This window comes from Ostrea edulis, chromosome 9 (genome assembly GCF_947568905.1).
Source record: "Ostrea edulis chromosome 9, xbOstEdul1.1, whole genome shotgun sequence".
In the NCBI taxonomy this organism is placed as follows: Eukaryota; Metazoa; Mollusca; class Bivalvia; order Ostreida; family Ostreidae; genus Ostrea; species Ostrea edulis.
In genome coordinates, this window is record NC_079172.1 from 29,081,563 (window position 1) to 29,107,031 (window position 25,469).

The window sequence follows — 25,469 nt, forward strand, 5'->3', positions numbered from 1 at the left end:
ATTGATTTTAAATCAACTGACATTTTTAATGTAAAGAAAAAGAGAAAATGTTGGGAATTACTTTATTTCAAACTAATTAAGTGATATTTTAAAATAACTGGTTCCTCAGAAGTGGATTGAGCTGTACTTAACCCTAACTCGTATATATGTAATAAAAATGCAAATGAGATAGATATGTCTAATTCTAGGTTAGCATAGAGCCACCTTAAACATACAGAACTTATGTGGAGTATTTATTTCACCATCCCAGAGTCCCAGAGCTCTAAGCAGAACTCCCAGAGTTCTCAGCACAACTCCCAACTGAAAGAAACCTCAGACACAATTAACTCTCCCCGCCATAGAAACCTTCAAGCACTGGGAAAATAGTGATCACTATTCAGTAAATGTCAGCTGCAGACAAAATATCACTTTGAATTGCACAATGAATATACTTTTTCTCTGATGGCAGACTCTTAAATGATGACCCGAAAGAGCGAGTGAAACACAATCTGCGAAGTCGAGGATTATAAATGATTAAAAAATTGTACTGCTTGTACTGCCAATTTTGAAAAAAAAATAATCATGTAGCCTGAACTCTGTGTAATGTGAAAAAGGATGAAACTTGAATCTGAAATTTCTGGTAAAACTTCAAGGTAATTATCACATAAAGTCAGTACATAATATGCACAACCACTGGATTAAATTAATTGTGTGAAGAATGAATATGTATTTTAATCATGTTGGTGTATTCACAATTCAGTGCATTTGCAGCTCCGGCAATTTGTGCTATCAATCTTCTGCAAACAAACGTTTATTGCTATGTGACTAATGTGCCAAAGTCACAAAAATATGCATCCATGCAGGGCTCGAAATTAACATATGACCGTCAGTCTGTGACTGCATGGTTAAAAATCTGGCGGGTGGACTGACATTTGTTTTAGTCAGTCCGATGGGACTGGTTAATTTTCTAAAGTATCATTTTGGAAAATATAGCTATGAAATTTTATACACACATTTGGCATGCTTCGATCTGTATATGTAAAACTTATACAGTACCAGTTTTGATGCACCAGATGCGCATTTCGACAAATAATGTCTCTTCCGTGATGCTCAACCGAAATGTTTGAAATCCGAAATAACAATGAAGTGTTAGAGCTATTACAGGGGAAAACAGTGTGCCAAAAAAGTGGAATAAAATTCGTCTAAGGATAAGAGCTATGTGTGAGGGAGATAATCCTTAATTTTTAAATGAATTTCTAAATTTTATAACAGCAATTAAATAAACATCCATATTTTCAAGCTAGTAACGAATTACTTAGCTACTTGGCTGAAGAGACCCTCGGGGATTAACAGTCCACCAGCAGAGGCCTCGACCCAGGGGCAATAATGTAAAACTTATACGGTACCGATTTTGATGCACCAGATATATCAGACGAATCTGATCGTAAATATAAATCCCACATTTAATGAGTTAAATTTCTTTTAATAACATTAACGAAATATGTTTAATTATTTCTGAAAAACTCTTTTGGACTGGTAAATTTTTCTGCGGACTGGTTGAAATTATACCCCATCAGTTCGGTTGGACTGGTGACATAAAAAGTTAGCTTCAAGCCCTGGAATCCTTCTGTATTAAGGTTCTCTGTTGTACAATAATGTGTCTGTGTATTGAGGTTTTCTACTGTATACTGTGTCTGTGTATTGAGGTTCTCTATTGTACAATAATGTGTCCATATATTGAGGTTCTCTATTGTACAATAAAGTGTCTGTGTATTGAGGTTCTCTGTTGTACAATAATGTGTCCATGTATTGAGGTTCTGTGTTGCACAATAATGTGTCTGTGTATTGAGGTTCTCTGTTGTACAATAATGTGTCCATGTATTGAGGTTCTGTGTTGTACAACAATGTGTCCATGTATTGAGGTTCTGTGTTGTACAATAATGTGTCTATGTATTGAGGTTCTGTGTTGTACAATAATGTGTCTGTGTATTGAGGTTCTGTGTTGTACAATAATGTGTCTGTGTATTGAGGTTCTGTGTTGTACAGTAATGTGTCTGTGTATTGAGGTTCTGTGTTGTACAACAATGTGTCTGTGTATTGAGGTTCTGTGTTGTACAATAATGTGTCTGTGTATTGAGGTTCTGTGTTGTACAATAATGTGTTTAAGTATTGAGGTTCTGTGTTGTACAATAACGTACCTATGATTGAGGTTCTGTGTTGTACAATAACGTACCTACGATTGAGGTTCTGTGTTGTACAATAACGTACCTATGATTGAGGTTACTAGTTGATTGATCTGCTTGTTTGTTATACATCTCATTCTATCATCATACAACCTGCAGAGCATTTGGGAAGAAACTATACTCCTTATTAGTGCATAATAGCTTTCAAAATCATGTACCACTCTCCTAACACATTCTCAGGGCATGGGACAGCTAGGATTAATTAATACAAAATTGTGTACCACACTCCTAACATATTCTCTGGGTATGGGACAGGATTAAATAATACAAAATCGTGTACCAAACTCCTAACACAATCTCTGGGTATGTTAATTAATACAAAATCGTGTACCAAACTCCTAACACATTCTCTGGGTATGGGACAGGATTAATTAATACAAAATTGTGTACCACACTCCTAACACATTCTCTGGGTATGTTAATTAATACAAAATCGTGTACCACACTCCTAACACATTCTCTGGGTATGTTAATTAATACAAAATCATGTACCAAACTCCTAACACATTCTCTGGGTATGTTAATTAATACAAAATCGTGTACCAAACTCCTAACACATTCTCTGGGTATGTTAATTAATACAAAATTGTGTACCACACTCCTAACACATTCTCTGAGTATGGGACAGGATTAATTAATACAAAATCGTGTACCAAACTCCTAACACATTCTCTGGGTATGTTAATTAATACAAAATCGTGTATCAAACTCCTAACACATTCTCTGGGTATGGGACAGGATTAATTAATACAAAATCGTGTACCAAACTCCTAACACATTCTCTGAGTATGTTAATTAATACAAAATCGTGTACCAAACTCCTAACATATTCTCTGGGTATGGGACAGGATTAATTAATACAAAATTGTGTACCAAACTCCTAACACATTCTCTGGGTATGTTAATTAATACAAAATTGTGTACCACACTCCTAACACATTCTCTGGGTATGGTGCAGGATTAATCAATACAAAATTACAGAACAGTTTAATATGAAAAACAAGACTTACATTTCATTTTTAAAAAATTTACTATCATGATTATATTCCACTTTTTTTTTTTTTAAAAATTGCAATTATGTTTTATACCAAATAACCTTAAAGAATAGGAAACTTTTTAGGGGTTTGGAACCATCAAACTATTTCATGTTGTTAGGATATGTAGCCATAAAATACACCATTGACTGAAAAGCTGGTTTTTAGTAGAACAGCAAGGGGTTTACCCATACACATTAATTCTTATCTGTTCTATGGGTACCCAAGCTGGTTTGACAGCTTTTTTCAATGTGGGTAATATTACGTAAAGGTTCAACACTGCTCAATTCAATCCTTGTGACTGCAGCCCACATTCACTTGTCAATATCAATAATATATAAATTTTAATCAAAAACTGATCCGTAGAATCATGGCCACACAGCATTTAGACTGAAAAGATTTTTAAATCCATCTGAAAGAGGACATTTTCAAACCCATCCAGCATGCTTCTCAGAAACAAAATGCACCCCATTATGTGTGTTTATCTTGATAAATCACTTTCTTTTCATCCACACATTATATTACCAAACATTCAAAATTAACAATACACATAATGTAGATGCAAGTATTTTCGTATAGTCAATTCTTCATGGATACACGTATAAGCATCTTCATTGATGTGTCGCTGTTCAATGATTTGAATTTGTAAATGCATTAAACTATACCCAGATTAGAAATTGTTACATAAATCAGATAATATCATTAACTGATCTAAATTTCATGATTACGGGATGACTGGCTTTAGAACTTGACCATTGATACACTTAACTAGTTAAGTTACAATGTAGCAGCATACATTGGACTGTACAGTCACACATACTCAAGACCTTTACTTAAAATTCAAGTGGGTTTTTTTTTCTCTCTCCCACAAAAATCTCTTGTGAATAATCTTTTCTGCTATTTTCAACCATCTATTTCCAAGTAGCTGCGTATTTGATATTTAAACAAAAATATCTCCTTTCTCAATAAATGTAGTTTGCTATGTAAACACAAAAACATAGGAAGAAAAAAAAAAATCAAATGTCTGGAGGTTTGTCACACTTTTGGTACAAAGTGCTTGATATTCAATTTGTCTACATGCAGACAAATCTCAACACCATATCTCATCATATAGCTTTCATCCGATTCCCACCAAGCAATCACTCCTGTCAATTACCAAGGGAGACCACTCCATGACTCTAAGTACACCAGACTTGGTCTCGAAACAATGCTGCGGCAGTTCGTTCAAAAGTGACTAATGCTGCGTGGTCCACTACAGCTCTTTGATGTGGAGAAATGACAGTACTTCTTTTATTTTGGTAGATACCAAAAGCTTTGACTAACTTGGTAAAAACTGTGCCACATTTGATGAGTCAAATCCCATGGGCATTAGTTTCCCATTGTCCTTGAGACAAGGACGTCTGTAATTCGGTTTAGTTGGTTTGTGAGAGGTAGGCTATTGTTTCTGGGACTCTGTGTTCTGATTTCTGTACAACCAAGTATATGTAAGCCAAGTTAATGGCAGGGGCATATTACATTAACACAGTTCACTATATATATCCAAAACTGCTTTCATTTCAAATCATATATTTATTATTAAAAATTATTTTTCAAATCTTAATGTTTCCTCCAAAATTCAATCATGACTTACACTTGATGACTGATACTACATGCCTGCAGTATACCCTGGTAACAGTGACTCACCTACACTTACGATTTATTGTAAAAGTGTGATTATCCACAGACAGACAGACAACATCAAAGTCATTGTGTATGCCATGCTTTGCAGGTGACTTAACAAGCACAAAGCATTTAAGAGACCTAACAAAGTTACCAGAAAACTTGAAGTTGAATTTTATTCGATGCATTCATTCATTATGACAAATCTTTTTTTTTCAATTATGAAGGAAGATGCTGACAGAAAAACTGATCTCATTTTAATTATCTAAAGTGTTGGCAAGGGGCAGCTTGCAAGACCAATCAGATTTCAAACTTACAGAGAAAAGAGAAGTCACTTACCTGTTTCTGGGGGGCAGGGTATCTACCAAAACTTTCAAAGCACGGTCACATACAGACAACCACTGATGATTCAGTCCATATTTTGGTATCACAGCAGAATTGGAGATCTTTAAAAAATACAAAGAAAAAGTGCAAATAAAAGGTGACAATTCTATTTTTACACCTACAATGATGCAACTGCTAAAGAGATACTTAAATATGCAAAGGAGAATGAGTCAAACCGTCAACAGCAATCATTATGTGCATAAGACGCACCAGACAAAACACCAATCCTTCAGTCGTCTAAGACGAGCATGACGTACCCAACTTTGCATCGATATGCACAGAGAGGGAAAGAAATATTATAAGAATAAGGAAAATAGGGAAAAGGATCCCCCTTCTGACTATAGAAATAACCCAAGGGTGACTCACACCGATCACTTTATACTTATTTCCGATTGTTGCATAATTTGCCATGATGTCATCATTAGCAAGAAGGAAATAGCGCAAGAATAAATTACTTTGTTATCTTTGGGATTAGATCTTTCATTTGAACTTGACTGATCTGAATCAAAGACTTTCATAAATACTCTCCTGATGCATAATTAATGAAATCCCCCTGCTATTGACCATTATTGCGCATCAATGATGCAAGTTTTCTTTGGGATTTATTAATTAGTAGCTAAAAAAAACTCTAAATGAGACTTTTTAATTACAGTGCAGATATATAAATCACTGCTAATATATGCAATCACTTCAGGCTCAGCTATCCTTTACTAGCACATAGGACCCCGATTAATACAGTAAAATGTACAATTCAAACCAGTTGCCTTGTTCAGAAACAAGTCCTTTGAAAAGATCAAAATTTATCAATCATCTCATCTAAAGTTTTTTTTTTTGTTCAATAAAGAATTTTCAACTTACTTTGTATTTCTCAGTCTAGTTTCAGTAGATTCTAATCTATTACAAAACAGATTTTAGCTGATAAAGCAAGTTTCCTCTCCGTACAATGTACCAATACAAAGTTAGTTTTAGAAGTAGTATATCACTTTTTTATGACATCTCTTATATTTTTTTTCGATATATTTAAAACAGGAAAATGCAAATTTTACCTCTGCATAATTTCAGTACCTTAATATTCTGTAAATTAATATATATGCATTTCCTTAATTAATATATAATGACTGGCTAAACCCAACAAACATTAACCACAATATCGTGTAAAAAGGGCAGTAACTCTTATTCAATTCACAGTAGGCATCAGAGGGTCTGAATGAGTCTAAATCTCATTACTTCCTCATACCCATCCAACATTCAAAGCTGTACATCTACTGATAGATACACACTAGCACTATAGATAACGATAATCATAAATTGACTCAAATTGAGGCTCCTGAATTCCAAGCATCCAAAAAAAATTTACCACCAGGAGTCAAAATTTTCCCAGATTCTCACTTAAGGTCATATGAAACGATATCCTGAAGAAATTGAGTTATGTATGGAAATTCATTGATCAAGGTTTATTAAACAATAATTCATTTTTAATTTTTTTATTCAATGCATTATATCAAAGAATTACTTTTCGAAGTCTTTGGTTATTCAATGGATTGACAGGACTAGACATGTATCAATGATCTGCTAACACGGAATATCGGAACCATTATTTCGTCTCCGATTCCGTCATGGTTTTTAAATCTAGTATGCCCAATGATATCACATTTTCTGTGTTAACTTAGGCAACTTTCAGTAGACAAGCAACTAGTTATTTATAATTAGTATCAGATATAGTGAGTTCAGGCTCAATTTAGCGTCGATTTTGAAAGTTGGGGGTTGGGGAGCAAACAGAGAAAAAAAGGTGCCCCGTTATATTTGTAGAAAAAATCTTGGCTCAAACCCCTAAATTGTAAACTCAAAAAGGGGAGGGGGTGGCAGGGATCGAAAATAACTTTTTTCACTACTAGCAAATTTTAGCTAGTGGATTATTTTCCAACTAGCAAAATTGAGTTTTTACTAGCATTTTTCAATCGATTGCAGTTTACATGAATTTAAGAAAACAAGCATGTTTCTTTATCCAAATATAGGGAAATCTTTTAAAATCTCCTTTAAAGTGCAATAATAAAAATAAGATTGCAAATTCTTTCATTTAAAATCATCATACAACATACATGCATGGTGTATGGCGAGGGTAATAGGGTACACTTGTACAGCGTACTCGCTGTCCAGAGATCTACCACCTATTTACAACATCATGTGGATTGTAATCTTGAAGACTGTTTGCGCCAATTCAAACTATATGTTCAAAACTTTTGGAAATTTCATCTAAAAAATTCTAGTAGAAAAGAAAACTCCACAAACTCGGAAGTGTTTGACTATAGAATACAGAAGGACACCGCGTGAAACGGTGACACACTGTCATGTGTTGTTTCATGTAGACACGGACGAGATCAACATGCTTGCTATTTAAATCAGACGTCACTGAGACGCCCGAAGTGTGCTTGAAGTAGGCCATCTTCGACATCACTAAGATGACCTTGGCCTTAGTGTTTTATTGGATCCACATTTACTTTTTCAATACTTGTATATTCATTCTGTAAAGCATTTCTATGCACAAGACAAAATTATTGTAAACTTCAAAGTACAGCCAATAAACCGAGGAAATCCGGGAAAATATTGGGCTTTTTTCACTCGCAAAGAGCTGTGATCACTTGTGATTTTTTACTCGCAATTTTAATTTTTAACTCGCATTTAGCGAGTATTTCCCCTTAATTTCGTTGCCTCGGGGGGGGGGGGGGGGGGGGGGGGGGGGGGGGCGAAATGTTGCTGCTTGTACGCATCTGGAGATGAATGCATACATTAATTGTGATTATTTATATGATTTATAGTTGTCGGTTGTTTTAATGACTCGAATTAATAAATTTAATTAAGTAAATATCCCCAAACATGCATAAAGAAAATTTATTAACTTCCTTTCACTTTATAAACTTTTTTCGTTTTATCTCCGTTACAAAACATCAGAAATTCAATCCAATAACTCGTGTTTTTGGTACTAGGGTATTCACTTGCAACATTCTGAAAAATAACATTCAAACCAGGCAGATATTTTTGCATAAAAAATAAGTCGTCTTTAGAAATCAATAATATTTGTATAAAAGAGTTGCCCAAGTGACGCATAATTTTCGTAACTTCTTTTCTGAAGAGTTCCAAAATTTTCTAGTTCCGATATCCCATATTAGTACTGGCAGATTAATTATGTATGTACATGTATCAACGATCTACTGATTAGTACTGGCAGATTAATTACAGGTGACTCTCGAATACTCGAAGTTCAAGGGACCTTGATAAAACTTTGAGAAATCGAGATTTCGAAATTCGGAAATTGAAGGTCCACCGGTATGGTTAAGATTTTACAGTAATCAGAAATGTTTATCAACAAGATCATATGATATCGTTTTGACATGTTTTCCTTTATATTCGTCGGGTAGTTAATTGATATCAAAATAAAAACCTTATTTTGCATTAATAAAACCATTTCAAAGTTTATGTATTTATTTGTTATTTAATCATGCTTAGACAGGCATACAAAACGAAGTTCCGATGAAGCTTTACTATCGCATACTAAACAGAGCACAATGTTATGTCGCTTTAGCCAAAGCAAAAATTCTAACGAATAAGTAAAACAATGTTTTATAGTAACTTTAAACATTAAGAACAAACTCGAGAAATTTAACAGTGTAGATCTCTAAATCATGTATAAAACTTACTCCCTCTTTGTCACATCAAAACAAATTATAGATTCTATTCATAGTCGGATTATATATAATTTTAATCATCATGACACAAAACCCCAGTGCAAGGGGTAAACTGACCAATTAGCCAATTATATACACAAGTGTGTCACCTCCACAAAGAAGCATGGGCGATGTTTCAACTATGTAAACACCTAATTACCCCTCCCGCATTCAACAAAATCCAGGTAAGGTCCAAGCAGAAATTATTACACGCTTGGGTAACGGTGGGCATACGCTACAACACTTCGAGAGTGAAAAACAATGAAATATGTTATATGGGACCCAACTTCACTTCGAGAGATCGAGAACTTCAAGAGATGAAATGTTCGAGAGATTGATAGTAAATTTGCTTTGTTATATAGAGAGAAAAATCGGGACAATGATTTCACTTTGAGAGAATAAATTGTATCAGTCGAATTCCGGTGACAAAAAACTGTATGAGAAACTTACTGAGCATATTCATTGATGCAGTGATGGATATTTGTCCCACTCCCGCATGTAAACAATTTTTTTCATGCCTCACTGTGTACAAGAGTTTTCTAAAGGGAAATAACTCAAATGTATCTCACAACTTGCATGTTGTACTAAAGGGTTTGGAGAGTAAGGCTAGTACCTGTAAATACACAAAAAAATTCCAGCATAAGAGCTATTGCCCTTGACAAGAAATTTTAAAACCACAATTGATTATTCACTGAAAACGAATTGTTTTTCAGTATCAAATAGTTTAAAACATTTTCTCTTTTACCCATTGACTAAAATTCTTATTAAAGATATATTTCTATAATGTAATAAGCTTAATTAATTAACAAGAGGACCCTTGAGTACTATTGAAACAAGAGGCCCATGGGCCATATTGCTCACCTGAGTCAACTTGGCTCATATTTAAAGATTTTTCCTATATATTTGCATGTAAAACTTTGATCCCTATTGTGGCCAACCTACTCCCGGGGGCCATGATTTTTCCAAAATTGAATCTGCACTATGTCAGAAAGCTTTCATGTATATCTCAGCTTTTCTGGCTTAGTGGTTCTTAGGAAGAAGATTTTTAAAGATTTTTCTTATATATTTGTATGTAAAACTTTGACCCCCTATTGTGGCCCCATCCGACCCCCGGGGGCCATGATTTTAACAATTTAGAATTTGTACTATATCAGGAAGCTTTCATATAAATCTCAGCTTTTCTGGCTTAGTGGTTCTTGGGAAGAAGATTTTTAAAGATTTTTCCTATATATTTGTATGTAAAACTTTGATACCCTATTGTGGCCCCATCCGACCCCCGGGGGCCATGATTTTAACAATTTAGAATCTGTACTATATCAGGAAGCTTTCATATAAATCTCAGCTTTTCTGGCTTAGTGGTTCTTGGGAAGAAGATTTTTAAAGATTTTTCCTATATATTTGTATGCAAAACTTTGACCCCCTATTGTGGCCCCATCCGACCCCCGGGGGCCATGATTTTAACAATTTAGAATCTGTACTATATCAGGAAGCTTTCATATAAATCTCAGCTTTTCTGGCTCAGTGGTTCTTGAGAAGAAGATTTTTAAAGATTTTCCCTATATATTTGTATGTAAAACTTTGATCCCCTATTGTGGCCCCATCCGACCCCCGGGGGCCATGATTTTAACAATTTAGAATCTGCATTATATAAGGAAGCTTTCATATAAATCTCAGCTTTTCTGGCTCAGTGGTTCTTGAGAAGAAGATTTTTAAAGATTTTCCCTATATATTTGTATGTAAAACTTTGATCCCCTATTGTGGCCCCATCCGACCCCTGGGGGCCATGAACTTTTCTGACTGTGATTTTTCAGGAAGAAGATTTTTAATGATTTTCCCCAATATATTTGCATGTAAAATTTTGATCCACTACTGTGGCCCCAGTTTACCCCTGGGGACCATGATTTTTACAAATGTGAATCTGCACTATGTCAGGAAGCTTTCGTGCAAATGTAAACTTCTTTGGCCCAATAGTTCATCAGGGGAAATTTTTTAAAGATTTTTTTCTCTTTATTAATTATGTAAAACTTTAATCCCCTATTGTGGCCCCATCCAAGCCCTTGGGGTCATGAGTTTAACAAACTTGAATCTGCACTATGTCAGGAAGCTTTCATGTAAATCTCAGCTTTTCTGGCTCAGTGGTTCTTGAGAAGATTTTTCAAGATTTTCCCTATATGTAAAACTTTGATCCCCTATTGTCGCCTCATCTTACCCCCAGGGGCCATGATCTTAAGAAACTTGAATCTGCACTATGTCAGAAAGCTTTCATGTAAATTTCCACTTTTCTGGCCCAGAAGTTTTTGAGAAGATTTTAAAAGATTTTCCCTATATATTTGTATGTAAAACTTTGATCCCCTATTGTGGCCCCATCCGACCCCCGGGGGTCATGGTTTTAACAAACTTGAATCTGCACTATGTGAGGAAGCTTTCATGTAAATCTCAGCTTTTCTGGCTTAGTGATTCTTGAGAAGAAGATTTTTAAATATTTTTCCTATATATTTGTATGTAAAACTTTGATACCCTATTGTGGCCCCATCCAACCCCGAGGGGCCATGATTTGAACAAACTTGAATCTGCACTATGTCAGGAAGCTCTCATGTAAATTTCAGCTCTTCTGGTCCAGTGGTTCTTGAGAAGAAGATTTTTAAATGACCCCACCCTATTTTTGCATTTTTGTGATTATCTCCCCTTTGAAGGAGGCATGACTCTTCATTTGAATAAACTTCAAAGCCCATCACCCAAGGATACTTTTAACCAAGTTTGGTTGAAATTGGCTCTGGTTCTGGAGAAGAGGCCCAAAATGTAATAAGTTTACAGACAGACAACAGGCTATCAGAAAAGCTCACTTGAGCTTTCAGCTCAGGTGAGCTAAAACAGGGTTCTTCAATGATTCTGGTAAGTTCCATCTTGCCTCATTTTAACTTTTCATGAACAGTTCTAGTAATAGTATCGTGCATGAACAAATTAAGGACAGTTCACGAACATGTTATAAAAACATTTAAAGAATTATATGAGTATTGGATTTTACAAAAATGATTTAAAAACATCACCTGGTCAGGAAGTTTCTTGAACAGTTCTGGAACAATGCATGAACATATAATGGACTGTTCTATAACACTAGCTGGTACTAAAAGGTACACACTTTCCTGTAAAATGTAATATTCATATATCATATCCCAATATTTCCATTTCCAATTTTTTTTGGCCTTTGATATCTTTACCAATTGTAACAAGAGGTACTGTGAGCAATGCTCACAAAGAATACCCCCCGCTTACCCCAATCTCCCAAAGGGTGTTGTTAATGGGTATAAATTACCTCTTTCCTGAGTGTAAAAATATGGTATGCCTTTGTAGAAGAAAATGGAAGATATAGTCCGAACACAAATCCATGGTATAAACCTATAATTTTGACCTTGAGATCAAAGGTCAAGGTCATAAAGAGGTCATGAATGTACATGACACATAGTCTCATGGTGATACACCCATGTCTTATGGTATGACTATGTCAAAACCCTATAATCAATTTTGACCTTGAGGTCAAAGTTCAAGGTCATATAGAGGTCATGAAGGTACATGACATATCGTCTCATGGCGATACACTCATGTGTCAAATATAGTATGACTATGTCAAAGAACAAAGTAGTCATGGCCCTGACACGAATCCATTGTAAAAACCTTTAATTTTGACCTTGAGGACAAGGTCATATAGAGGTCATGAAGGTACATAACACATCGTCTCATGTTGATACACTCATGTGCCAAATATGGTATGCCTATGTCAAAGAACAAAGAAGTTATGGCCCAGACACGAATCCATTGTAAAAAACCTTTAATTTTGACCTTGAGGTCAAGGGTCAAGGTCATATGGAGGTCATGAAGGTACTTGACACATCGTCTCATGGGGATCCACCTGTGTGCCAAATATGGTATAACTATGTCAAAGAACAAAGAAGTTATGGCCCGGACACGAATCCATTGTAAAGAAACCCCTTAATTTTGACCTTGAGGTCAAGGTCATATAGAGGTCATGAAGGTACTTGACACATCGTCTCATGGTAATCCACCTGTGTGCCAAATATGGTATGCCTATGTCAAAGAACAAAGAAGTTATGGCCTGGACACGAATCTGGAGACAGACAGAGAGATTCCTATATACCCCCCTGAACTTCGTTCGGGGGTATAATAATAGCCATTTCCTCATGCTTGTAGTATTCAACATTTAATACACATATGAATCTTGATAAATATAATACGTCTATTTTAAATGGCTAGGAATTCCAACAGAAATGAAAGTAAAATGTAAATATAAGAAATAAATTTCAGTTTTGAAAATACATGAGGGATTGAACTGCAACATATCACGTCCGACATACTTTTCATGGAGCACTAACACGCTTCATGGAGTACTATGCTGTCGTGAAGCGTCACAGTTCATACCCTCAGGTATTTTCAAAATTGAGATTTATTCAAAAGATGAAACTCATTTCTTCAATGAAATTGAGTACATACTTAAGTTTTGTAAACAATTGAACAGATTATTACAACACTGTGGATAACAGATCATTATGAGACTGATGTGGATAAACAGATCATTACAACACTGTGGATGAACAGATCATTACAACACTGTGGATGAACAGATTATTACAACACAGTGGATGAAAAGATCATTATGTGACTGGTTAGGCCGTCAGACTCTCCACCGAAAGGTTGTGGGTTCGAATCCTGGTCACGGCAGGGCTGACGTTGTGTCCTTGGGAAAGGCACTTTACATGAATTTCCTCACTCCACCCAAGTGTAAAAGGGGTACCTGGCTATAGACAGTGAAAGATATTGTTAGAATGTTAGTGCTCTAGCGCTTGTAATGGCAGCTTGCATTGTATGCTTCCTAGGAGGCTGAGAAAGTTCTAGATTGATATAAAGTCTGCCGGGGTAATAATGTACATTGATTATTGTAAAGCGCTTTGAGCAGCATACGCTGGAAAAGGCGCTATATAAAACCAATCATTATTATTATTATTATTATCATTACAACACTGTGGATGAACAGATCATTATGAGACTGTGGATGAACAGATCATTACAACACTGTGGATGAACAGATCATTACAACACTGTAAAAGAACATGACCCATGAAAAATGGCCTTGCTTCAGATATCAATTATTTCTTTAAGATATAGGCATTTCTTTTTTTCATATATTCAATCCAGATATCCACATGGCCACAGCAAGTTCTTTGAATCTTTCACTTGTTCCATATTTGGTTACTACAATCACATATTGTCTGCAACAAAGCCATCGTAAGTTTTATCCCTTTTTTTTTTATGAAACATTGTAATTCAGAGTGCCTGTATACTCACAAACACATGCAGCAGTCTTATCAAACTCACTTGCGGGGTCCAGGTATGCATTTTCTTTAACTTTTATAACCTCATTTAGGAAATATTCACATCGACTGTATCTGGCTGTCATGAAGAACAGCCTGAAAAACTTTCTGAAAAAGAATTAAAATTCCAAATAATGGCAAATAAAACTTCAAATTACTCACCCTTGATTACCGGTGGCGTACAATCTGTTTACGTCCAAGGTGTTTTTAACTTCCATTTTAAGAGAGCGTCATACACATTTAGATTAGAAAGTTGCTGAATATTTAGTAATGACGGTAGATTACGGTTCGTGGGACCTAGCTGCGCTTAGAGAGGAACTTAGAAAACACAAGTGTTATTATTTAAATATACAGAGGTCGTAAGTTATTTACAGAAACAAGTGCCAGTGGTTTTGGCATATGAACGAAGCAACACAACCCACCGCGTGAATTTTTACATATTTTGCGTCTCACCGTGTGTAAGAGTTCAACAAAGGGAAATAATTATTGAGGACTCGGAAATTGCATATTATTACCCATATAATGCAGAACCTAGGACAGGTTTGATTCCCGATCCAGCCATAGATTTTCTCATTTCCTATATACATGTATATTACATTTGGTGTAAAGTAAAGTAAAGTAAAGTAAATTTTATTTAAAGTCGGCACTATATACATTCAACATGTCAAACACAAGCTCTGTAGAGCTTTTTAACCGACTATCACATTCAAGTATATCAAGGACAAAGACACATACATGTAGCATGCATGTACACATATACACAGACATTGACCACCTGAAAGTCCTGCCAGGGGCAAAAGAATCAATGTACATCCAATAGTTTTTATAAATTGTTTTTTTAAAAGACTTGCAAACAGTTATGGACGTACCACTGATACCAGTAACTTGAGTGAGAATGTCTTTCTTGTGATTATGTGCAATGACTGCATGGTCATTATACAAAAGGCTATTCTAGTCTCTTCAACACAACATTCTAACTACCCCCCCCCCCCACCTTACACACATACATACTTGTACCGGTACACGTTTTTATTGAAGACGAACATGAATGTATGTGTTAAAAGGAAAGTATCTAGACCGGGTATACGGTGGGGGGTTTTTTGTGAGTGTGTGTCTAATTATAGTCCGGAAATTTTCAGTTACAAAGATTGATCAGGTAAAGCCACGATTTTAAAATTGTTTTGCAAAATTATTGGAATATGTAGAAATACTGTAACAATATCATATATCAGATTCCATACGTAGTTAAAATCAATGGTACATTAACCAAAGGAAAGTAGACTGGGTATTCTGTAGATTTTTGTGTCTAATTATAATCTGGGGATTTTCAACGGTGGTTATCAGACAATAGTTACAGGTACACTACCACTTATTTATGGTATCACAGAGTTCGGGCCCAAAACGGGCTTAGCACCTGTGCTAGTTACAAAGATTGATCAGGTAAGAGAACTTAACTTAATTTTTACAATTGCTGGCATATGTTTGGTTTTGTGTTTTGTTCATTTTACGTCCCAATTCATGTAGAGACGTTCCCAGTATAAAAGGAAGAACTAGTGTTAAATCTAGGATCTAGAGAGGGCACACATATGGAAACAAGAGGGTTATTTATATATTCGTATCCCCAGTATAAAAGGAAGAACCACCTGCATATATAGCTCACATTCATACCAGAGTTCTATACCGTGGCAACGCCTGTAGGGAAAAGAATATCAATTCATTTCCCATAGACCTCAATAATAACTTTTGATCCTTTCACTAATTAACTATATTAAATTTAGACAAATGACCGCTAACATTTGAAAGTTCATTCCATAAGTGCTAATAAAAAACGACAAAAATTATATAGGGTTCTATTGCTTTTATACCGGTAAGTCATATTTGTACTTTTTCACAACAAATAACGATATGCAGTGAGCGTTACATCGTTTATTTTAAACACACCCCTACCATGGTAATTTCCTCAGTCTTTTCTCGATTTTGTGCGATAATTTTCATCCCTACAACTATAATATGTCTTTCAATTCCAAATAATTGAAATCCCTCTTGATATTTGCGAATCACGCAACACCTAGACATTTATTCCTCTGCTCAATCTTTGCATTAACCTGCACCCGGGTTACGCATCGGGGGTGGGGGTGGGGGGGGGGGTGGAGTTGATACTCTCATTCCTATACAGTGATGCAGGACCTCCTTTTGACCTCCACTGAGCCGAAGATTTCTGACTATATCCGTTGTATGTCGGTGTCATATGCGCCGTAAACTTTTCACAATGTCACCTCCTTCAGAACCATTGGGCCAATTTTAACCAAACTTATCATAGAGTATCTTTGGGTGAAAAGAATTCAGGTTTGTTCAAATAAAGGGCTATCGTCTGTTAATCAAATTTACAAGCTTTCCATCATTTTGCAAAAAGAAATAAAGAATATAAGAAAGGGAATATATAGTCTCTTTCGGAATCACATTATCTACCCTCACTTTGCATTTGTACATATTCATTGATTGAACGAGAGAGAGAGGGGGGGGGGGGGAGAGAGAGAGGGAGAGGGGGGGAGAGGTGTCCTACTTCGATATACAATTTGTCATTTCACAGAATTTAGGAAAGAAAATCGATCACTGGTATAAGTGTTAGCTTACAATCATTCATGAATTTCAACTATTTTTAAAATTTTGTTTTGACAGTAGGAAACTTACAATGGTGACATCGGTCACATCGGTACTACCGGTATATTTTGAATTCTTCATTAGAAATATAAAAAAAAAAAAAAAAAAAGTATTGGTTTGAGTTTCAGCATAAAAATATTCCTTTCAAAAGCACTTAAAAAGTCTATCAAATTGCAGATTCAATCTTGATATTGAGATATATAGGCACGTACTAGCCGGAGTTTACTTCACATGCGCTTGCATTCAAATTATTGACAAGGAATAAAAATAATGGATTTGAGGTACTTCTGCCTAAACTTAAAAACCCTTAACCATAGGGGAGGGGGGGGGGGGGGGGGAGGGGGGGGGGGGGGCAAGGTTGGTTCCCTTCACGTATTTTTCAATTCCGCACCTCACACAGTAACTATCTTTTAATGATACATTTTTTTAAAAAATATCATCAGTACCCTATATACCAACCATGATGTTTCTAATAATTTTCTCGAGCGCTTGCGCACAACCACCATAAACGTCACACCTTCATAAATATGCACTTGAAAATCATCATTTTCTCCTTACATTTAGTAGCCCAGTAGTCCTTTAATACCCGTATATAATTTGACAAAATTGTCAAATCATATTTTTTCATAGTTTATACTGACAAAACTTTGGATCAGTTTTTAACCTAAAACAAAATACTATTTAAAATACGGTACATATACCTTTAATGCTACCCTAGATACACCCCTAAAAACGAAAGAAAGGTAGGGGAAATTGGGGCAAGTGGGACACTTTAGATTATTTTTGATATTCCATACCAATAGAGATGTATTTATAAAAGTTTAATGTCATGCAATAAAAGATAGATATGTTAAATTTCATTTCTCAGGTATGAAATTCTTTCAGAAGCATTACTCCAAAAAGAAGGGAGACAAATCGTATAACTGCTGAGTGTCCCAGTTGCCCTTCTGTAATGGGGTAACTGGGACAACAATGTTGATACCTAAAGTTAGAAGATTAAGTGGGGACAAGGACAAACAAGGGGTTCCTCCTCTCTCTCCAACCCGTTTTCCTAATCTCTCCTCATCCCATCTTGTCGTTCAGCCCCTTAAATTCTCTCCCCAGCCCGTTTTCCTCCCTCCTTCCCTCGATCCTTCACCCCCCCCCCCCCTCCTTTCCCGATCAATCTTGACATTAAACACAGGTAAAACCGGCAAAGTGCTTCAGATTCGATTTTCTATTAAATATTGAGCATAAGTTCAATTATATTCCTATCAATTGTCAACCCAAATCCACAGTTAGCCATTTCTAGAATATGACCAACAAGCTGATTCTCTTGATCCGATGTGAAGTACACGGTTGGTCGGGAGGCTGGGGCATCAGTATCTTGTTCTCATTTCGCACTCATTTCATGCGTAGATTTTAGTATTGCAGACAGTAATTCTGCAGCTTTGCGAAAACTTAGTTTATCACATGTAGGCCTAATTTTTAATGCTTTTTTCATAGACGATTAAGACCACTTTACTTGTTTGGGGTTTTGGATTTTCTTTCGTCTTGCCATTGCACCTACTCAAAACACTTGTTCAAACATGCACATACCATATACATGTAATCATAAGCAAATTATAACGACCTTTATTATGTTTGAAATCTAAGATTATTAGGCCTAATTGAATCAAATTTGCTGTGTTTTAAAATAGAGAATTATAAATTTATTATTTATCCTTTAAACATTATGAACTATCCAAAACCCTGCACAATTCACCAAATCTAAGGATATAATTTTATTTGAAATGCATAAAATCTTATTTTCTAAAATACAACTTGAACACCTGTCCCACTACCCCAATTCAAAAAGGAAATAATCATGTGGAGAATAATATACATTTAAATAATTATTATTGTAATTATTGTACTGGCATTACTACCAACACGTTAAATGAATAACGAAGATTTGGAAACAGCAGTGGTTTTAACAGAAATGGTTGAGAATAACCCCATTCGCAATTATTTAATTGCACAATGTGTTTATCAAAATTATCAATTTGTGACGTCACAATATCTCAGACCACAACATCCGGTACGATGTCGTATATTAATTCAATTTTCGTAAATACTCTAGTCAATTTTAATGTGATAAGATATAAATACTTTGCAAAAAAATGTTTATATCAATATTAACATATAAATTTTCCGCTTCTAAGTATTTTATAAGGTGCATGGTTGTGTTTTGTAAAAGCCGTCATGAAAATAAATGGTGTCTTTATCCCGAAGGAATTTCTTATTCTGAAATGCAATGGGTCATTGATAAATTGCATGGTACTCAACATTTTTCGCGAGTGTTTGTTACGTTTTACAAATCGAGGTATTGGAAAGTGATTAGAACGTTTATCCATATAATTTTAACAAATCAAATTGTTAAATAATTTGTATGATAACAATTATAATATCTACATCGACAACCCCCCTTCTTATTGCGTAACATACACAAAATGTGCTTACCTTTCGGATCAAAGACCCGATAATTGTTCTGTTTATTTCGTCTTCAGCTGCCAAATTTCACTTTTTAGCAGACGACACTGAGGTAATGTTTTCAACAGAAGAATTTCATACTAGGGCTATAAAGGATTTTTTAACTACCGATGAAAAATATTACAGTGTCCCAGTTACCCTGATGTCCCAGTTGCCCCAATTTACCCTACACAGTTTAGTTCTACTCACACACTAGGTTGAGTGAGAATTTTCGGTGCCAATGGCTGATAATTATACAAAAGGTTATTTAGTTTTTTCAGTACAACATTCTAAGTAACGACCCACCCCCACCCCTTGTACACATACATCTAAGATAAAGGGAAATACATGTATATCGGGTATAGGGTTGTTTTTGTGTGTGTTTGATTATAGTATGGGAATTTTCAACAGCCATAATCAGATAAAGAGAAGGCAATGCTATTCATATTATTTGGTAAACTTATTGGAATATGTAAAAGTATTGTAATAGTAAAGATTTTATTTAACTTATAGATAAACCAACATACCTGTTACCTGTACTGACTTGAAAAACTGGTTTCAAAATATCTATTGTTAATCTATTATGCAACTGAGAGTAATAACCGCATATCAATCATTTTTTATTTGCTGTGTTACAGGATGGATGACATTCCCCGTGTATCAGAAGTCCTGTACGTGGGTCTGTGTCGTGACGTGGGGACACCGACAGAAGTGACCGTCAGAAGGGACGTGTGGGACATGAGGGAAATGATAAAGAAACCTGTACAGATATATGGAGGAGAGAGATCGATGTTAAGTGGTAGTCATGGAGAAGGATTCAGGTTTAAATCATCGGACATGGACTTAATGTTCTGGTTTTGTGATCATAAACTGATAAGCGATATCTCACAGGCCAGGCTTTACGATAGAACAAAACACGACATTATACTGATGGAGGACAGTGATACACCGCCTGGGTTTGTCAAACTACAGCTTCTGACGTCAACACAAGATGACGTCATCGTATCAACAGCTGTTCCAGTCAATGACAGAATTTATATCTCAAGTTTGTTATTGCAACAACTAACGTTCGAGCAAGTTAAAAATATCAAAAGTTGCCAAAACATTACTAGTCACGGTCCTTGTACTAATGCTTATACTGGATCTATTGAATTTGATTATGCTGTATGTTTTGCCGGTACACACTGGCCTGCTCTAACACGACCTTGGATTGAAAGATGTCTCTGGCATACTTGGCCTCCTGCATCTGTGCTTGCAGAAATTTTAGAAAATGGATATCACTGTGTGCCAATAGGAAGTAAAATTGATTCTAGTGGAAACCTATTAGAGTGGAGATTGTCGTTTTCTCAAGCTGAATATAAACTAGTGTCTACCATGAATCATACACAATTTCTGGTTTACGGACTTCTGAAAATATTTCTAAAGGAGATAGTCAATTATGGTGTGGAGGAACCATTGTTGTGTTCTTATTTCCTGAAAACCACCGTATTCTGGATGATACAGGAGGGATCTGTTGAGTGGCGCCCTAACAATTTACTGAATTGTTTCTGGAAGTGTTTCAAATACCTCATTCACTACGTTTATCGTGGTGTGTTCCCGAATTTTTTCATCCCACAGAACAATATGTTTATTAACAAAGTTGTAGGTGCTGCTCGCACGGCCTTATTGGAACAGCTTTATCGTTACTACAATATGGGCGTGTCCTGTCTCCTGCTCAGTCCAACCCTTAGATCGATCTTAGAGCCAGCCCTCAGTAGTCTGACCTTTGTGATTCCCTCTGCTGAAGAACACATTAAAGCTGTTGTAGATTTAGATAGCACCGCGATGTGGGAGATATTTTCTAAACATATGCATACAGCTGATGAGTTACCACGCCTTTTAATTCTATTGTCAACAGTAGACAAACTATCACACTTATCACTCTCACCATACCAAACATTAACATTACAGTATTTTACAGCTGAAATACTCATTTGCACGGCCTTCATGATGGTAAACAGCACTTCAAACAACACATGTAAAAATGTATACAAGGTAGACAGAATTGTGTGTAACATGCTGAAACTGGCATCAAGGATAGGCCCTGTGTCATATTCATTGTATCTCGCCTTGTATTACTATAGAACAGGTAGATATAACGAAGTACTCCGTGTGACTTATCTCACTAAACAAAGACTATCACAGCCCTATATCATGTATCGCAGTGGTCATGTAGACAGACAGAGATACAGTGAGGCTGTAGGTAGTCTGTCCCTGTCTAGGAAAATGAAAACAGCCTGGGTAGCCAATGTGAAGTTAAGAAGTGAAGTCCACTATATTGATGAATTAATCTTAGAACAGGAAGTGAGTAAACAAAACGATCAAAACGTCTTATACATTTCCCCCTTTGTGTTGACAGACATGCTATTGGTGTTATCTCACTACAGACTAGGTAACAGATCCCAGTATCTACAGTCACTGACAGACCTACAGACCCTGCTGCTCTATGATGATGGCAGATATGTACCGTTACACTTCAGGGATCTGTCCTGGCAGATACTGGGGATCTGTCAGCATGTTGTGGGGGACTTACACGGGGCGTTACAATCTTATCGAGAATCACTCAGACAAGAACAATACCACAACATAAAGACAGCTACAGAAAATAGAATAGTGTTTGTTGAACGTCAGTTACACAGAAATATGCAATCATAAACACCATATTTACTACTATAAGCTTTAGGGACATGTTGGAAGAAATAAACAGCCTGTGTTTTATTGCGACCCTGTTCTATTCATAGAGATAATCTACCTATTAACAAAATCTAAGTCCCATACCCCTGATTGATTGATTGATGTTTTTCTGGGGATCTGTCAGCATGTTGTGGGGGACTTACACGGGGCGTTACAATCTTATCGAGAATCACTCAGACAAGAACAAATCCACAACATAAAGACAGCTACAGAAAATAGAATAGTGTTTGTTGAACGTCAATTACACAGGAATAGGCAATCATAAAACAGTGCACTTCTACACTTTTTTGGACATCATGTATTGACAGAAATAAACAATGTTTGTGTCTGATCGTGGCCCCGTCCTACATGTATGAATTATAGTATCCACCAATCAACACAAAACATAAAAGATATAGAAACTAGAACAGGGCTTGTCGAACTTTAGTTAACTGACACTTGAGTTGTGTACCTTGAGATATCATGAGATACTAGCCTCACAACATAGACTAAGTCAAAACTGTCGCAAAATGTCACTGTGCATTCCTTCTCCTGTGTTTTACATCCGTACAAGTATTGTGTATAAGGGAAGGATTACCCATATTTCATTTTCAACCATTTTGTCATATGTTAAGTTGTACGTACAATTAAACTCCCCGTACACAGTATAAATCCTCATAAAATAGTGTACCGCTCAACACTTCAACAACCAAAATACCCCCCACCCACCCCCCACCCCCCCAAAAAAAATCTAGAAGACAGTGTGACTCACCTCCGCAATGGTATAGCATTACGTCATTTACATGACATCATTGTTTAGACATGTAATTTATGTCTTATATCGTATTACATAAGGTATTGTATAATTAAAATATTACCTAAAATATTTGTGGTTTGTTCTTATTAGGTCATTTACCAAAATTATTCACATTTGTCTTGAACAAACGTTTGTTAGCACGGAGTGAAGAAAATACTATGCTAGTGATGCACAGTTTGGTTTTAAACCTGGTTCGGGAACTAGAGATGCTATTTTTATTTGGTACTCATTGAGACTTTGGATGAAAAAAAGCTGTCTGTATTGTTGTTTCGTAGATTATAGAAAAGTGTTCTACAGCATTGAACATAGGATGTGGTATAAATGAATGAAATATGATATTAATGGAAAATTATTTAATATTATTAAGTCTATGTATAGTGAAGTGAAAAATTGTCTTAAAAAAACCCAGAATTTTTACAAACAGATCTTATGCAAGGCGAAGCTCTCTCGACAAGGCTATTTCCATCACTTATCAATGATTTAGAGAAAGAAATGCTCACGAGTGTATGGCACGTCAAATTCACAAAAATGAGCTAAACATAGTTTCACAGTTGATAAACTAGGTTTATCGACTGTAAACTATAGTTTACGAACTGTAAACTATAGTTAACGATTCGTTAACTATAGTTTTCATCCGTAAAACTATATTTAACGGTTGTAAACTATAGTTTACAAATGCTAATCCAAGTTTATCTGTCTTTAAATAAACGTTAACAATAGATTTTGCTAATAAATACAGATTCACATTTGTAAACTATAATTTACATTCGTTAACTATAGTTCACAATTGTTAATCCTAGTTTCACAAATTGTGATACTATATTTATCAGATAAACTTAATAATAGTTTAGACTTGTAAACCGTAGTTTACAATCGTGAAACCGTATTTATCAGATAAACAATGTTTTGCAATCACTAATGATTGTTTTCATTGTTAATTATAGTTTACGCTTGTGAAACATAGATTATCTGTTAACTATGGTTTACAGATGTGAAATATAGATTAACGGTCCGTAAACTATAGTTTACTGTCGATAAACCTAGTTTATCAACTGTGAAACATTGTTTAGCTCATTTTTGTGAATTTGGCGTGCCATACGAGTGGTTGTGAAAGTCTATTGCTTCAGAATTTGAATCGTTTTATACTTTTATATGCGGATGATACTATTATTTCCTCAAAAAGTGTACAGGGATTGCAGAAAATGCTTGATACTTTAAAGTTATATACAGATGACTGGAAATTAGAAGTAGGCCCCTAAACGTCAGCAAAACAAAAATAATAGATTTTCGAAATGGTGGTAAAGTTAGAGATTATGAAAAATGTTTCTACTATAATGTTATCGTTGATGTATTTACGTATCTAGGTGTGGATTTTGAATACAATGGTAATTTGATTATACGTAAAAATCAGTTACTACCAAAGCTTAAAATTGTACATTCTCTGCGGAGAAGGGTGGAAGAGAATTATTTGAGTATTGAGACCGCACTTTATTTATTTGATACATATGTAAGTTCTGTTTTTCATTATGGATGTCGAAACTTGGGATTGCATAAAGCCCTCACATACTGAGCAAGTACATGTAAATTTTTTGAAGAAAATTATGTTGCTTCTAAAATCTACAAATAATTTAAAGATTTATTTTGAATTCGGCAGATGTCCAATGTATGCCCCAAAAAACTTCGAATTTTGAAATAATGGTGCAACTTCCTTAATACAAATAACTGTATATCATAAATATGTTATGAACAATTGTTATGTGAATGCAATACTCAAAAGGAAAACTGTACAAACTGGTTGAATGCAGTCAGAAATGAACTTTATTGTTTGGGAACAAAAAAATTGATTTTGTTAATCATTTTTCTTTTCTTGTGGAACAGCGTCTCACTGATGCATTTATACATGTTTTACTGCTTTCGATATTTAAGTTCATCGAAATGTATTTTATATAAAGAAATAGTTGATACATTTGGTTTACAGATTGATTGAGATACTTGTGAAGCGATTATCGCACCGTGGCAAAGAAAAATAACTACTATGTAAATATCTGTAATGATTGCAAAGAATTTCTGCACATTCTTTGAATGTTGAAAATGGAAGGTATAAAAATTTACCTGAATAGAACGTAAATGTTGTTGTTGTTGTTTATTAGTCAAAAGCAAATACAGCTTATAGACACAGTATACAATATAATAAATCTAAAATCATATAACGGTCAAGAAAGAATAGAAATTGTGCTTATACATTGGTATTTCTAATTTCAAAGGAATTCTTAATAAAGTTACATAATTCCTTTGCATTCTGTGTCGATAAAAGTTGAATTAATTTAAAGACAGAGGGTCTGAAATAATAATACTTTTTCAAAAATTTGATTCTTTAATGACTG

The 25,469-nt window shown here is 35.3% G+C and overlaps 2 protein-coding genes across 9 annotated transcripts in view; one reads left to right on the forward strand and one right to left on the reverse strand.

The window, feature by feature from the left end:
• The window catches only part of LOC125658761 (muscleblind-like protein 1), a 126,377-nt gene extending 116,748 nt beyond the window's left edge, over window positions 1-9,629 (reverse strand). For 5 of the 8 annotated variants that reach the window (XM_056150079.1, XM_056150105.1, XM_056150071.1 and 2 more), the window contains exons 1-3: window positions 9,472-9,609; window positions 6,158-6,193; window positions 5,255-5,361 (exon numbers count right to left, since the gene is read on the reverse strand). The gene's annotated coding sequence lies outside the window, so the exon portion shown is untranslated. Of the gene's footprint in view, window positions 1-5,254; window positions 5,362-5,475; window positions 5,646-6,157; window positions 6,194-9,471 lie in introns of those variants that run through there. The other 3 variants (XM_056150085.1, XM_056150082.1, XM_056150084.1) reach the window with 3 other exon arrangements.
• Window positions 9,630-15,572: 5,943 nt separating this feature from the next.
• Window positions 15,573-23,154, forward strand: LOC125658760 (uncharacterized). Its single transcript, XM_048890157.2, has 2 exons — window positions 15,573-15,845; window positions 20,195-23,154. Exon 2 carries the CDS (start codon window positions 20,196-20,198, stop codon window positions 22,248-22,250), a length of 2,055 nt encoding a protein of 684 aa, XP_048746114.2. The 5' UTR covers window positions 15,573-15,845; window position 20,195; the 3' UTR covers window positions 22,251-23,154.
• Window positions 23,155-25,469: the final 2,315 nt, after the last annotated feature.